The 15,488-nt window shown below is 41.7% G+C and overlaps 1 protein-coding gene across 1 annotated transcript; it reads left to right on the forward strand.

The window, feature by feature from the left end:
- Window positions 1-1,608: 1,608 nt before the first annotated feature.
- On the forward strand, window positions 1,609-15,213 carry LOC120674574 (putative beta-glucosidase 5; the record flags this gene model as incomplete). Its single annotated transcript, XM_039955738.1, has 11 exons — window positions 1,609-1,674; window positions 2,366-2,441; window positions 2,533-2,604; window positions 7,938-8,025; window positions 8,244-8,496; window positions 8,779-8,894; window positions 12,728-12,948; window positions 13,621-13,643; window positions 13,724-13,808; window positions 13,992-14,082; window positions 14,711-15,213. Coding segments are annotated over 11 exons (1,368 nt in total), but the record flags the coding sequence as incomplete, so codon positions are not given.
- Window positions 15,214-15,488: the final 275 nt, after the last annotated feature.

Raw genomic sequence — 15,488 nt, forward strand, 5'->3', positions numbered from 1 at the left:
AGGAAGCTCAGGACGGTGCTGCGAGGAGCCGGCGGGGGTGGCCTCGGCTAGCGGCCGCGAGGAGCGAGCCGCGGGGAGGAGGGGCTCGGCCAGCCGCCGGCCGTTGGTCGCCGGATCGACGGCCACGATTTTTGTTGATGACGTGGCATGACGTGGTGCTCTCTTTTGTTGCAGGAATCGTATGTAGAGATTTCATTTTAAGGTTTTCCAAGACAAATCATGTAATCAACATTGAGACACTTGCTACTATTAAATGAAGAATTGTTTCATTTTTTATACCAACCTCAGAAACGTTAACAAATAATAAAGATAAATAAATGACAGCGAATGGATTAACAGATAAGGTGCTACTAATTCAAGCATAGGTGCTACGAATTGACATATTCGTCCCGCCTATGTTGAAATCCTGAAAAAAATGCATCAAACTACGTACATTCTTATTCCACGTATTAAAAAAACTTACACCAACTAGAATATGTTCCAGTCGTTACTACTACAATAGCAACATTATACGTACAATTCGATCACCATCCTTCTACGACTTCTCATGCTACCTCCATAATAACGCATCATATTTTAATATAACCACTACTTTCTAAAAACTAACACGTCTATTAATTGCAACATATTTTCGCAAATACATTAAGTATCAGACTAATTGTGCTCCGACCTCCCTAATAAACTATCTTACCCCTTCTTTCACCATAAAAAACATCAACAAATGTAATAGCTTCATTTCGATATCGAAAAAAATATACAAAGTTTTATATAATACAAATAAAAGTTAAAAATCAGGTCATGCGCAGCAATGCTGCGCGGCCTTTCTAGTCATATACTAAGAATAGACAGTTTTTTTTTCTCGAATACGTTGGAGAGCTGCATATCTTTGTATTAAGAAGAAGGAACTCAGAAAGTTTTTAATACAACAGCGTAGCCAAGCTCACGCTAAGATATTGGGGCACTCAGTGCTCCAATGACAAGAACAGACACGACCTTCTCGGCCTCACAGTCAAGCGACTACTCATGCCTGAGACAACTGAGACGACTAGCTCTGGCTTTGATCCATGGCAATGTATCTGGTGGAAACCACCATTTTTGTGAAAACTCGTGCAAACTATGGTAAAAAAATCGTCTAAATTCACCCAAAAATCACAGATATAGATGATATGATGATGCACAATCTTGTAAAATATATTGTCCAAACTCGACTTCGTTTGTGAGATATAAAAATAACAATTTTCAAGCCAGAAAACTGTCCAGGTGATTTGTTATAAATTTGTTACTTTTATATCTCACAAACAAAGTCGAGTTTGGATAAGATATTTTACAAGGTTATGTATCATCATATCATATACATGTGTGATTTTTTTGGTGAATTTAGACGGCTTTTTTGCCGTGGTTTGCACGAGTTTTCATGAAAGTTTGGTTTCCACTGGATGCGTTGCCTTGATCCAGACGAGTAGCAGTGTAGCCAAATAATAATGGTAATCAAGATGAAAATGATTTTAGTTACTAGAGATCTGATCTTCTGTGAAACAAGAACATTAAGTACTTTCTTTCATTGCCCCAAGTTGTGCATTTGGGTCAGCCTATGTGTTTATGAGTTAATTCCGCAATACAAGCCATCACAATGGAGATGGTGATGTAGCAACTAATGGTTACCACAAGTACAAGGTATGCTGATTTACATGCGCGGATTCTATCAATTTTTAATTAGCTGCTGTTATGTGACGTCTCATGACACAAATGCTCCTGTAATCGATGAGCAAACTCTTCACAACTGACCTATTGGCTACTGCAGGCAGGTAGCCTTGACATGGTGCTATCTTTTGAGGGAGTGGGTTGTTTGGGAGTTGTATAATGTATAAATGAGGGATGGTGCTTTGTAGTTAGTAACTTTAATTAAAGGATAGTTGAGCTGTATTTTTGTATTGAACAAGCATTTTGGCTTCTCAATCAAATATTATAGTTTTACCTTACTTTAGCCTTAAGTTATGGTTTTCCAGAAGTGTTTCATTTTCAATAATTATATATGATTTATGTTGAAGCCCTAGTGCAATGGACATTGCACTGCTTATTAGAGTTGAGCTTATTGTATTATTAGGAAGGTATGGTATTACCATACGCAAGACTGTAACTGTAAAACTTGATCGGTATATCGCTATCACTTGTTTTGAGGTGCTTCAGCAGACCTACATGTTATTGTAAACAAACCCAAACTGCTATGTTGTAACAAGTACCGAAACTAGTTCTAGCAAGCAAGAGAAGAGTAGATCTGGGTAAAATGCAAAGCGCTGTTCTTTTTCTGGAGGAAAGATGAGTGCTAATAAATGGCAATTTCATCGTTTCTTTACATTTGTTATAGGAGGATGTAAAACTAATGAAGGAGACTGGATTGGATGCTTTTAGGTTTTCTATATCTTGGCCAAGGCTTATTCCCAGTATGATCTGTTTATCTTTTACCAAATTGCCACGATTGGATTGGATTTTCTTAAAAAGGTGTAACCCTCATTACCTTTTGCATGTGCGTAGATGGCAGAGGAGAAGTCAACCCAAAAGGATTACAGTACTATAATAATCTTATCAATGAACTTCTGGATTATGGTAAGGTTATAATACTATATACCTAGTTGTTTACTTATTAGCTGTTTGCATCATGAAGACTATGCATAATACTCCTGATGTTTGCAAGACATTTTTGCATGCGCTCTGTAAAAAGTTTTAAACATACTCACAGCCTGCTGGTGTATACTCCCTCCATCCATCAATTTAGTACATATTTTGATTTGAAAAAACATATTCTGTCAATTTTAACCGAAAATTGGTCAAATTATATATGTGTTTATATATATTGTACAAAAATGAGTCTGATTTCAAAGCAACTGACAATATATTACAAGAGGTCAAACTCGATATAGATGTTTACTGTGTTTCTGTTGCCCTTTCAATGGTAGATATATATGTACTTGAACATTATTTCTATTGTTTGACAACCTGTAGGTTTAGATGGTTGACTGATATTAATGAAATATTCCAACGAAGAATATGTATATGTTGTACCTCGATTATCTTGTTAATGAAACTTACATTGGAGATCGAAGGGAGAGAGCCATCACAGAGAGAGGAAGAGCACAGCCACGGGACTTGTAGATATCTAGGAGAAGATAATATGGGCCACATGGGCCTTACACTATGGGCCTTAACGCCCCCCTTCAAACTCAAGGTGGAAGCGGAGGATCTGAAGCATTGAGTTTGAGCATGTTAAACCAATGTTGTTCTTGAGTTTGTGCCTTTGTGAAGAAATCTGCCACTTGCAGTTCCGAGGTAATGCCGCTGCTGTTAAGGACTGGGAGATTAATGATGGGAAAGTCATGGCTGCTATGGTTAGTAGTACTAAACAAACCATGATTATGAGCCTTCGTAAGTTTAAAACAGCCAAGGGCATTTGGAACAGTTTGAAGGAGCGTTATGTTCAGGACAGTGGTGCCCTCTTACACACGCTCATGCAGCAAACTCATTCATTGAGCAAAATGACATGTCTATTGATGAGTATTACACTGCATTTGATCGACTGATGGGTGCCTTGACCTCCATGGTACCCGAATGCACCGCTAATCCGTGTCCAGCACATCAGTTCATTGAGAAGTTTCTTTACATATAGATTCGTTATGGGTGTTCGAGCTGAGTACAATTCTCTTCGTACATGACTGCTTCAGGGTTCTTCTACTCTCACTATGTCACAGGCCTTGTCTGACTTACTTGCAGAAGAGACCCGTCTTAAGTCTATGTCTATTGCTCCTGGTTCAGGCTCTCACAGTGTGTTGGCTGCTTCCCAGAGGTTTGGCGGACGCAAGGCTTCATCTTTACAACCTTGTAAACATTGTGGCAAGACCAATCACAGTTCAGATTATTGTTTTGCTCACTATCCGCAGAAGTTGGCAGACTTCCGTGCTCGTCGTGCTGCTCGTGGCCGTGATACTGGTTCCACTCCTAGAGGCTCGGTGTCTGTTGCCGCTGCCTCATCTGCTGCTGCTCCATCACCATCTTGGGTTCTTGACTCAGGGGCTTCCTTTCATGTGACCTCCGATCAGTCAGAGTTAGCTTCTTGCAAGCCAGTCGTTGATGGTGCTTCAGTTCAGACAGCTGATGGTACATCTTGTCATATTACTCATCAGGGTTCAATTTGCAATTCTCGTTTTTCTGTACCCAATATTTCTTTTGTACCCCAGCTGTCTATGAATCTTCTCTCAGTAGGACAAATTGCAGACCATAATTGCTTTGTTGGATTTGATGACTCATCATGTTTTGTTCAGGATCGTCGGAGCGGAGCTGTGATTGGGACTGGCCGTCGCCGTAGAGGTGCTCCTAGCCTCTACCTTTTGGACACTTTGCATCTTCCTTCATCCACCGTGGCTCCGCCTCCTGTGTCTTTCGCTGCATCGGTCTCTACTGCGTCTTTTGCCCAATGGCATCATCGTCTTGGTCACCTCTGTGGATCTCATTTGTCCACCTTAGTAAAGTCAGGATGTTTAGGCCATACATCTGTTGAGTCTAGTTTTCATTGTAAGGGTTGCAAACTTGGAAAATAAATACAACTTCCATATCCATCTAGTGTTTCTCATTCTAGTAGACCTTTTGATCTTGTTCATTCTGATGTATGGGGCCCAACTCCTTTTGTTTCAAAGGGTGGTCATAAATATTATGTCATTTTTATTGATGATCACTCTCGTTATACTTGGATCTATTTAATGAAACATTGCTCTGAGTTGCGCTCCATTTATGAGTCTTTTGTTTGCATGATTCACACTCAGTTCTCTGCTCCTATCAAAGTGTTTTGTTCCGATTCTGGTGGTGAATATTTATCTGATACTTTTCGTCATTTTTTGGCTTCGGAGGGTACTCTTGCTCAGCTTTCTTGTCCTGGCGCTCATGCTCAGAATGGTGTTGCTGAACGCAAACATCGCCATCTTATAGAGACGGCTCGCACCCTTTTGATATCTTCTTTTGTTCCTTCTCATTTTTGGGGCAAAGCTGTTTCCACTGCAGTTTATCTCATTAATAGACAGCCGTCCTCCAAGCTCGCCGGTAAATGTCCTGGGGAAGTACTTTTTGGTACTCCTCCGAGATATGACCATCTTAGAGTTTTTGGTTGTACATGCTATGTCTTACTTGCACCTCGCGAGCGGACTAAACTGACTGCACAATCTGTTGAGTGTGTTTTTCTAGGTTATAGTCCTGAGCATAAAGGATATATGTGTTATGATCCTTCTTCTCGCCGCATTCGTATTTCTCGTGATGTTACCTTTGCGGAAAATCGTCCTTTCTTTTACAATTCTTCTACCCACTCTTCATATTCTCCCATAGAGTCTACCTCCTATATGTGCCTTCCTCCAATTTCACCCACTACTAATGCTCCTGTGACACCACCATCCACTGTCCCATTCACTACACCATCATCCTCTTCAACTATTCCTCCTATTCCTATTTCCATCTCACCACCTTCACATACCTCACCTTCTCCTGCTCCTGCTCCTGCTCCTTCCTATTCTTTTTCTAAACCACCTGTCACCCAAGTCTACATTCGTCGTTCTAGCACTACCACCTCGGCCAGTCCTGATGCTCCTGCTGTTGATGATTCTACTAATGTTGATGAGTCACATACGGTTCCTGTTGCTCCTGATCTGTTACAGGATGGTCAAAGATACAATCTACGAGATCGCACCGTGTTTGGGTATCCTCGTGCTAATGTTGTTGTTGGCGAACCATCCACTTATCAGGAAGCTTCTCTCATTCCAGAGTGGCAACTTGCTATGTCTGAGGAGCTGGCTGCCCTCAATCGTACTAGCACTTGGGATATTGTTCCTTTACCGTCACAGGTTGTGCCTATTACATCCAAGTGGGTCTTCAAAATTAAAACCAAATCTGATGGGTCTATTGAGCGATATAAAGCACGCCTTGTGGCTAGAGGCTTCCAACAGACCCAAGGTCGCGATTATGATGAAACCTTTGCTCCAGTCGCACACATGACTACTGTTCGTACTCTGATTGCTGTGGCTGCTTCTTCTTCCTGGACTATCTCTCAGATGGATGTCAAGAACGCTTTTCTTCATGGTGATTTGCATGAAGAAGTTTATATGCATCCCCCACCTGGTGTTGATGCTCCTTCTGGATATGTTTGTCGTCTTCGTCGAGCCTTGTATGGTTTGAAGCAGGCCCCCCGTTCTTGGTTTGAGAGATTTGCTTCTGTTATCAGGGATGCTGGTTTCTCTTCTAGTGAGCATGACCCTGCTTTATTTATTCATCTCTCTCCACGAGGACGTACTCTACTCTTGTTATATGTTGATGACATGCTGATTACAGGTGACGATCCGGAGCATATTTCTCATGTGAAGAAGCAACTCAGTGAGCAATTTCAGATGTCAGACTTGGGTCCTCTCAGTTATTTCTTAGGGATTGAGGTTTTGCAATCTACAAAGGGCTACTATCTTTCTCAATCTAAGTACATACTAGATCTTGTTGCTCGTTCTGGACTTAGTGATCACCGCAGAGCTGCGACACCTATGGAACTTAACTTGAAACTTCGTCCTAGTGATGGTAAACCTTTGGAGGATCCCTCTCGATATAGGCATATTGTTGGTAGCCTTGTCTATATCACTGATACTAGACCTGATATTGCTCATGCAGTTCATATCTTGAGTCAGTTTGTCAGTGCTCCTACCTCGGTTCATTATGGCCATTTACTTCGTGTGCTGAGATACCTAAGGGGGACATCTTCTCAATGTTTGTTCTATGCTCGTGATAGTCCACTTCACCTTCATGCCTATTCAGACGCCACTTGGGCGAGTGACCCCATCAATTGTCATTCGGTTACGGGCTATTGTATTTTTCTTGGTTCTTCTCCTATTGGGTGGAAGTCCAAGAAGCAGGCAGCTGTATCCCGGTCTAGTACAGAGGCAGAGCTTCGAGCTCTGGCCACCACTACTTCGGAGATTATATGGTTGAGATGGTTGTTAGCTGACTTTGGTATCTCTTGTGATGGTCCCACGCCTCTTCTCTGTGATAATACTAGCGCCATACAGATTGCACATGATCCTGTGAAGCATGAACTCACAAAGCATATTGGTGTTGATGCCTCGTTCACTCGGTCTCATTGTCATCAGAAAACAATTGATCTTCAGTATGTGCCCTCGGAACTGCAAGTGGCAGATTTCTTCACAAAGGCACAAACTCAAGAACAACATTGGTTTAACATGCTCAAACTCAATGCTTCAGATCCTCCGCTTCCACCTTGAGTTTGAAGGGGGGTGTTAAGGCCCATAGTGTAAGGCCCATGTGGCCCATATTATCTTCTCCTAGATATCTACAAGCCCGTGGCTGTGCTCTTCCTCTCTCTGTGATGGCTCTCTCCCTTCGATCTCCAATGTAAGTTTCATGGCACCAGAGCTTAGGGTTTCGATCTGAGCCACCACCCTTCCCGTCGCTGCGCTGCCTCGTCCTCATCCTTCGCCGCCTGTCGCGGTCTCGCCCGTCGCCCGTCGCCCGTCGCCCGTCGCCCGTCGCGTCGCGGCACCTTGCCGCCGGTGGACTTCCGCGCCGTCCTCTCCCATCCGCGGCCGCCGTCGCGGCCACCTCCACTTCCGCCTCCGCCTCGTCTCCGCTCGCGGATCCACCTGTTGCGGCTCTGCTGGAGGCGCCGTCCTCTCCCATCCGCGCCGTTCGTGCGGATCTCCACCGCCGCCCGCCGTCCGCTCCGTCCGAAACTTACATTGGAGATCGAAGGGAGAGAGCCATCACAGAGAGAGGAAGAGCACAGCCACGTGACTTGTAGATATCTAGGAGAAGATAATATGGGCCACATGGGCCTTACACTATGGGCCTTAACAGTTAAAATACAATTGCTACTTTCACTAGTAAATAATTTCCCGATGATTTTGCAGGTATCGAACCACACGCTACCCTTTGTCAATATGATCTTCCTCAAGTCCTTGAAGATGAATACAATGGATGGTTGAGTCCTCAAATAATGTATGCATTTCATTCACTACACATTTTGTGTTCGTTGATGAAAATTTTGATGCGTTAGTAGTTGGCATGATAATATTTATTAATCATTATAGAATGCCCCCTATGTTATGCATGACCATGCAAAAAAAAAGATGTTAAACAATATGTTGTCTGTAAAACATATATCATGTCTGGCTTTTGGACTTTCTTTTGTATTTAACCCTGTTTTCTGTTTCCAGTGATGATTTTACAGCATATTCAGATGTCTGCTTTAGGGAATTTGGCGATAGGGTTACGAATTGGACTACTCTAAATGAACCTAATGCTGCTGCATTGCTTGGCTATAACATTGGACATGCACCACCTGGGAGGTGTTCTGAGCCATTTGGCAATTGTCCCAATGGAAATTCTGTAACCGAGCCTTACATTGTAGGTCATCATAGTTTGTTGGCTCATAGCTCAGCCGTATCATTATACAGGAAAAAGTATCAGGTACTATTTCCTTAAATATTTGTTGAATATTTAGATCTAATATTTGAATAAATATTTTTAACTATTTTTATGATCTGAAATTTCTAAACTAAATTGTTCTTTTCATGCTGATAACTTAAAGCATGTTTTATGGGGAAAGTCGGTTATACTTTCACTTGATCTGAAACTGCTGTAGTGCTGTATGAACTCTACCGGGACCCTTATATGTGAATGAAAAAAAAAACCATTATCTGTGACAAAAGCATACATAATTTTAGTGACCAATAAATATTTATGTTGCAGGAAAAGCAACATGGAGTTATTGGCATAAATATATTTATATATGACTTCGTACCTTTAACCAACTCAACAGAGGATACAACTGCAACTGAAAGAGCAATGGCCTTCTACACTGGCTGGTACGTGATCATCTTGTTTGTGATGCCTACATCTGTTTGTTGCATGGATAGACTGCCTTGGTGAAACAAGACTGTACTAAAGCAACCAAACGATGAACACCCAAAAGACTGAAAGATGTCACTAGCTTTCTTTTTCCTGCTATATTTTCATCTCATCTCTTGAATCGTTACAATGGAACCCGCTCTAGAACATGCTTTGATATGCTAACATAGATTATGTGTTAGACATAAAAAGAAGTGTGATTTTAGTAGTTCTCCTTGAAGCATTTGTGGAACATATTCTTGTAACTGGAGAAATAAAAAGATTAATGGTTAATGAAAAAGAACAAATTTTCATGGTTTTATCATTGTTCCCCTATTATTCTTGCCTTTTAAACAAAGTGTACTCTTTTGAAAGTATGAGTGCATGTCTATCTATATTTGGTTTATGTAGCTACCGCACAGTGAAATTGAGTGATATATGTGTTCACTATGCATAATTGCATTCGTATCGAAGCTGACTAGCTCCATATATATCTTTTTTCCACTGTTAGCAAATGTCTGCCTTGGATATGTGTTGCTGCATAGATAAAAGAAGAAAAAATAGAAATTTTGGCAGGGCGGACCCATACCCAGAGCTGCCATGTGGCCAACTGGCCACCATTTCCACCTTAATTCCTTGCGCCAACAGCTATCATTATACAGCAAAGGTTACTAAATATGAAACATAAAGTCTGCAAACGACCCTTAGCTTAATTGCCACTAATGAGTGAAAGATCATTAAAAGTTTTAAATTTGATGCAAACACATCCAGGTTTGCTCCATAATTGGTTTGCTATAAAATTCAGTTTAGTAGCATCTACCCTTTTGTTTTTATTTAGTTCATTTCCCTTTTAGAAGGGGTGTTAAATTAAATTTACCATAAATGCCAAGGCTTACCAACCGAGAATCATGGGATAAATTTAGTAAAGTTCGCAAAAGAAGACTCAACTGCTTCTTTTAGACATAAGAGTGATGTAGGACTTGAGTGTGATAGGGAACATGTTTCAGTATGACTTATGTTAAACGGCTGCTCCCTCTTGAGTACGACTTATGTAAAACGGTTGCTGTGACAGACCCGCCGAGTTAAAACGCTTAATTAAGCGTAACCGCTATCATTTGACATATTATCTTAATTAAGTATAATTTGACAGGCTGTTTCCAACCCACAGGCCGATCGAAACACACCAGAAGTCTCGCACGAAGGCGAGCGTAGAAGGTACCAGCATGATAAAATATTATAAAATAGAAAAATAACATTAAGACTTTTATAAAATAGCTTTAAATTTAAAATTGCAAAAAGAAATGACAGCACGGAAGAAAATCTAACTTACAGAGCATTTTTACTAGAGAATAAATAAAACAAACTAAATAATTCGAGAAATATCGAGAAGTGTAGATAAGGCGCCACATCGAGCCCACCGATATGATACCTTATTAGCTCCTAAACCTGAAATAGGGTAAACAACAAACCCTGAGCAACTAATACTCAGCAAGACTTACCCGACCAGTGGTTATAACTTAGCCCACATACCTAGACATGCACGGCATTTGGCTGGTGGTTATTTTTGCAGAAAGAGCGACTAAAGTAATTCCTTACTTTCATTATTTTAGCTCCAGGATCTATATAAAGAAACTCTCATCTAATATTTGCATAGACCCACTATAGCAATCATGGTGATGCAAGCAAAATAATTCAATGTGCTCAATATTTTATATTAATATACATAACTCACATTCTAACATTTTGTTACGATGCAGCAAAGAGATCAAGGCCCTCATGACCGTGAGACACGGCGAATCGATCCGATTTAACCTTGCAAGGTGGACCTAACCAACACGGCAAGCATAGGCCCCGTCGGACCACACGCACCAACCATTCCCCTCCCCACCTCGAACTACAGGACTGCCCCACCATCATATGGTCAGCCGAGCTCAACGTGAGACCACCAAAAGTAAACATGCATCCCCATTTCTCCGCGACTACTCGACTACCCCAGGAGGTGAGTTGAAGTCATGTACTTTCGAAGCAAGGCAGTACTAGGCTTACCGGTTTCGACTACCTCCTACTCTCGGCATGCGGTTAGTACAATTCAATCCCCGATCAGCACTGCCACAACGACCGATCCTTAATCGACACGGGCGGGGCTAAGACACCCAGGAACCCTGTCCTGCTGCCAAACCTAATATCATCATCCCCACCCGGTCTCACATCTCCATATCCATTTCAAACCATTTCTCAAATACTGAAGTATATAAAGATAATAATGTATCTCGCGAGTAACCGACAATTACTCGGCTTCTAAAGTTTCCTGTGTCTCGTGAGTGACACGAAGTCACCCGACTTCTACAGGACTTATTTAGCCTAGCACCGCTATCGAGCTATACATACTAGTAAAAACTCAAGGGAACCTAGAGATCATGCAGCTAGGGTTCCAATCAACTCCTAATACTTAATGCGCAAGTAATAGATAAAACATATGCATAGTGAATCATAATTTAAAATAATAGGACATGCACCGGGGCTTGCCTTGCGTCTGCTACTTAGTACTAGGGTGAGATGGGCCTTGGGCCGACTCCCCACGGTCCTCCTTCTGCGGGGCTTGCCCCTGTGGCCCATGTGGCTCCGCAACCACCTCGTACACGACCTCCTCCGCCGCGGCCGCTACACGTGTGCATATGCATATGATATGAGAGAATGCATGCATGGTTTGAAATCTTAAAATAGCCAATGACTAGATGCAACTACTAGTAATTTACATAAAAATTGCACTCCCTGGCTCCGGAGTATCCGGATGAATACCCGAAGTATCCGGACTCCCAAGTCCGGAGTTTCCGGGCCTATACCCGGAGTTTCCCCCGGAGTGTCCCAAACCCGGAGTATCCGGGCTTATACTCGGAGTTTTCCAAAACCCGGAGTATCCGGGCTTATACCCGGAGTCTCCGGGCTCAACAGCATTTTTGCCCCAAAAATTGAAATCTTGATTTTTGGCAAAACCATCCCACCAAAATCAAAACCCTTTTAGATCCAAGTTGAGGGATGCATATAGAGTTGATTGACCAAAAGAAATCACTTAAAACCTCCTAGAAACATAGATCGGGGCGGCACAAGTTGGAGTACCTTGAACGAGCTTTTCCCCGCGCGAAGAACTTGAAACCCAAGACTTCCCGGGGAGGAACATGTGGAGAAGAAGGTGCTCCTCGCCATCTTGAAGCCTTCTTGGCCTTGAGCTCAAGTTGGGGTGGAGGATTTGGGGTTTAGGGCTCTAGGGAGAGGGAGAGCACTTGAGGGAGAGAGTGCGGGAGTGCACGTGAGGGGGAGAGGGAGAGTGAGCTGTGAGGGAGAGAGAAAAAGGGTGAGATCCCTGTTTTAATGATTGTGGGGCCTAAAGGACAAAAATTACATGAACTAGGAACTCCATGTCCGGAGTATCCGGGCCTACGGCCGGAGTATCCGGGCAGGGTGTTACAGTTGCTCGCTCTATCATCTATTTCTGGGTCCAACAGTGGTTCTTCATATGCACACTTGCACAAGAGAATTAATTTGATCTTTCAGTATGTAGCTGATAACAGAGCATTCAATGAAAATACTCACTAATATCTTAATAATCATTTTTATGGGAGTTATCATTATTTGTTGTGCAGTTTCCTATGTAGTCCCACATGGATGGAACCCTTTCCACGATTTGGTAACATAACGTCAATAGATTTTGTGTAGCTATGAACTTAGACTTCTAAGATTAATCTTGACACATGGGGCTAACAATGATGAGCAATAGTCGATCTTTCTTAATCCTGATGTTTCTCTATGTTAGGTTTTTGGATCCGCTTTACCATGGAGACTATCCAGATGTAATGAAAAAGAATGCTGGTTCCAAGCTGCCAAAATTCTCTAACAACCAATCTGAACAATTAATCAATTCTATTGACTTTCTTGGTGTAAATTACTACTCAATAATGTACGTGAAGGATGATCCGCAAGCTGCTTCTAGCAATGAACGAGATTTCCTGGCTGATATATGTGTTAAAACAACATGTGAGTTCCATACTTGGCTTTGTACAGTGACTTGAACATACAAAGACACTTTTATTGTTATATTGGTACTAAAGGCAAAACACAGGGAATAACTAATTTAATTGGTTTTCACCATTTTACATGAAAAATCGTTATTTATCCTACTGCCTACTCAACGTTAGAATGTATATCTATTTATGAGCCCGTGGTCTGTTAGATGGGTACTTTACACAAGTTCTTCAACTAAGGAAACTTCAAAAGAGTCCATTGAATTCTGGTCTAAAAACCATGAGTCCATGATCCAATAATTAACCATCTATATTATGACCTCATTAAAGTTAACTCAAGCAAGGATGACAATGTTTTGTACACTAGTTTTCATGAAGTATTTTACTTGATAAAATTCAGGAAATTCCTCTGTGACTGTGCATGCTGATAGTTTCCCTGTCCATAATGTTGCTAATCTAACTGTGAGTACATTGATGTTGTTAATCCCTGTCCATATGGTACTGATTAATAGTTACTGCCTGGGTGGCTTGTACATCACCTGCCATTTTTAGTTCTTACAATTGAAATGAGTTCGTCCCATATCTTTTAGCTGTTCAAATCAAATATAACTTCTCCATGCTAGTAGTGTAATTTAACTAATGCATGCCATCTTATCATGCCTAATCAATAATTACACCATCGCAGATACAAATAATTCTACAATTCGGGTAAGGGAAATTTTGAAGCAAATTTATTTTGTATACTAACGTATGACAGCATAGTGATGACATGTTGTGCTACTCAGTAGTATGTGCCACCTTATGGTCTCCAGGGAGTGCTTGAATATTTCAAGCAGTATTATGGCAATCTTCCCATCTACATCCACGAGAATGGTAACTTGTGGTAACCATTCCTGAATCCTGAGAATAAATAGGCTTGTCGATCTGGTGCCTTTATGCATCATCTTGTGTTTTATTAGTATTATTTTTCTAAAGCATCATTCAGTGTTACAAGATCAAGTTTGCATATGCATCTATTCAACAAATTTACATGACTCACCAAATACCTTATTTTAGGTTATCCAATGAACCAGGATGTGATATTTGACGATGGCCCTAGGGTGGAATTCTTGAGTGAGCACCTTACAAGCCTCACGGATTCTGTCAGGTATTACCCTTTTTGTTCCCTTGTATTCACACATTACCTCTTTAGTCATTAGTGATTTGGCAGTTGGTACCGTTTTACACAATGCCATGGAAATCAATTAGGTGTGAAGATACAATATTACTATACATCAACAGTGATATTAGAAGTTTCATGTGCCAATTATAAAGCTGGTGGTGCCTTACTGCACGAAGCAAGAAGCATGGACCGGTTTTCTGCATAACACTGCATATATGCATTCAATGCATTCAGGAGCACACAAATCATAGTGTACTTATTGTTTTAGCCATGACATGCTTTTTCCCCCTAAAAGAACTGGATTAAGTGGCTAGTCACCAAAAGGGGTTTAATGGTCGGCAATGCAATATCGAAACTTTTAAACTGAATTATGTGGAGAAACATCACCGGGCTGGTTCCGTGCCGCACTTGCTTCCGTTGTGTAGAATTCAGATAATAAACTGTTTCAGCATTTGCTCAACCAATGACTTGTTATAATAAAAAAAACCTTGCCGAAGTATACTTGTAGTTGCAGATGTATTGTACAGACTAACCGTTCGAGAAAATCACCGGGGCGAAAAGCCACATATTCCCATTGATACGGCAACGACCTGACTTGAAGTTCTGTCCGCAGGAATGGTTCAAACACCAAGGGCTACTTCGTCTGGTCCCTCATGGATCTATACGAGCTTCTCGGTGACTCTACATATGGCCTCTACTACGTGGACTTCGCAGACAAGGAACTGAGGAGATATCCAAGGCGCTCTGCAATTTGGTACGCAGATTTCCTGAAGGGCAGGAGAGCCGCGATGCCTGGGAGATCTTCAGATTCGTCGCTGGCTGCTGGCAGTGGCCAGGCGATCTTCAGATTCCTCGGTGGAAGTGGCCAGGGGTTTAGGCAGCACTGGTAGCAAAACCGGTTCTTTCTGGAGCATTCTGTAGAGTCATTGTCAGTTTTTATCATTTACTGGGGGGAGCTAGCGTTGGTCAAAATGTGAAAACTGTGCTGCTATTCTGTTCAATAGGCTGCCCTATATATTTTCGTGATTGAAACAAAGTGATTCTCTAGGATAACTTCCATGGGGGAAAGTGATTCTACAGGATAAATTCTAAGGGTGAAGTGATTCTATGCAGGGAGATAAACTGTTTTTTCTCAGATCCAGTATCATGATAGGGAATTACGCCATAGAAATACTGTTCGGCAAATCGGCCTAGAAGCTCTGCTAAACAGGGCTTAGGTACTTGAAAATATCTAACGCAATGGGTGCTCCGCTAGCCTACAACGAACACAACACCTATAAATACCAACCCTTCAAACTGATGTGGTAAAATTGACCAGGATCGCATAAGCTCCCAGCGAGCCTAACCAACTGTATCCTCTGAAGCTCCCTTCTAGACTTTGGCTTTCCCTT

The sequence above is a fragment of the Panicum virgatum genome, chromosome 5N, assembly GCF_016808335.1.
Source record: "Panicum virgatum strain AP13 chromosome 5N, P.virgatum_v5, whole genome shotgun sequence".
In the NCBI taxonomy this organism is placed as follows: Eukaryota; Viridiplantae; Streptophyta; class Magnoliopsida; order Poales; family Poaceae; genus Panicum; species Panicum virgatum.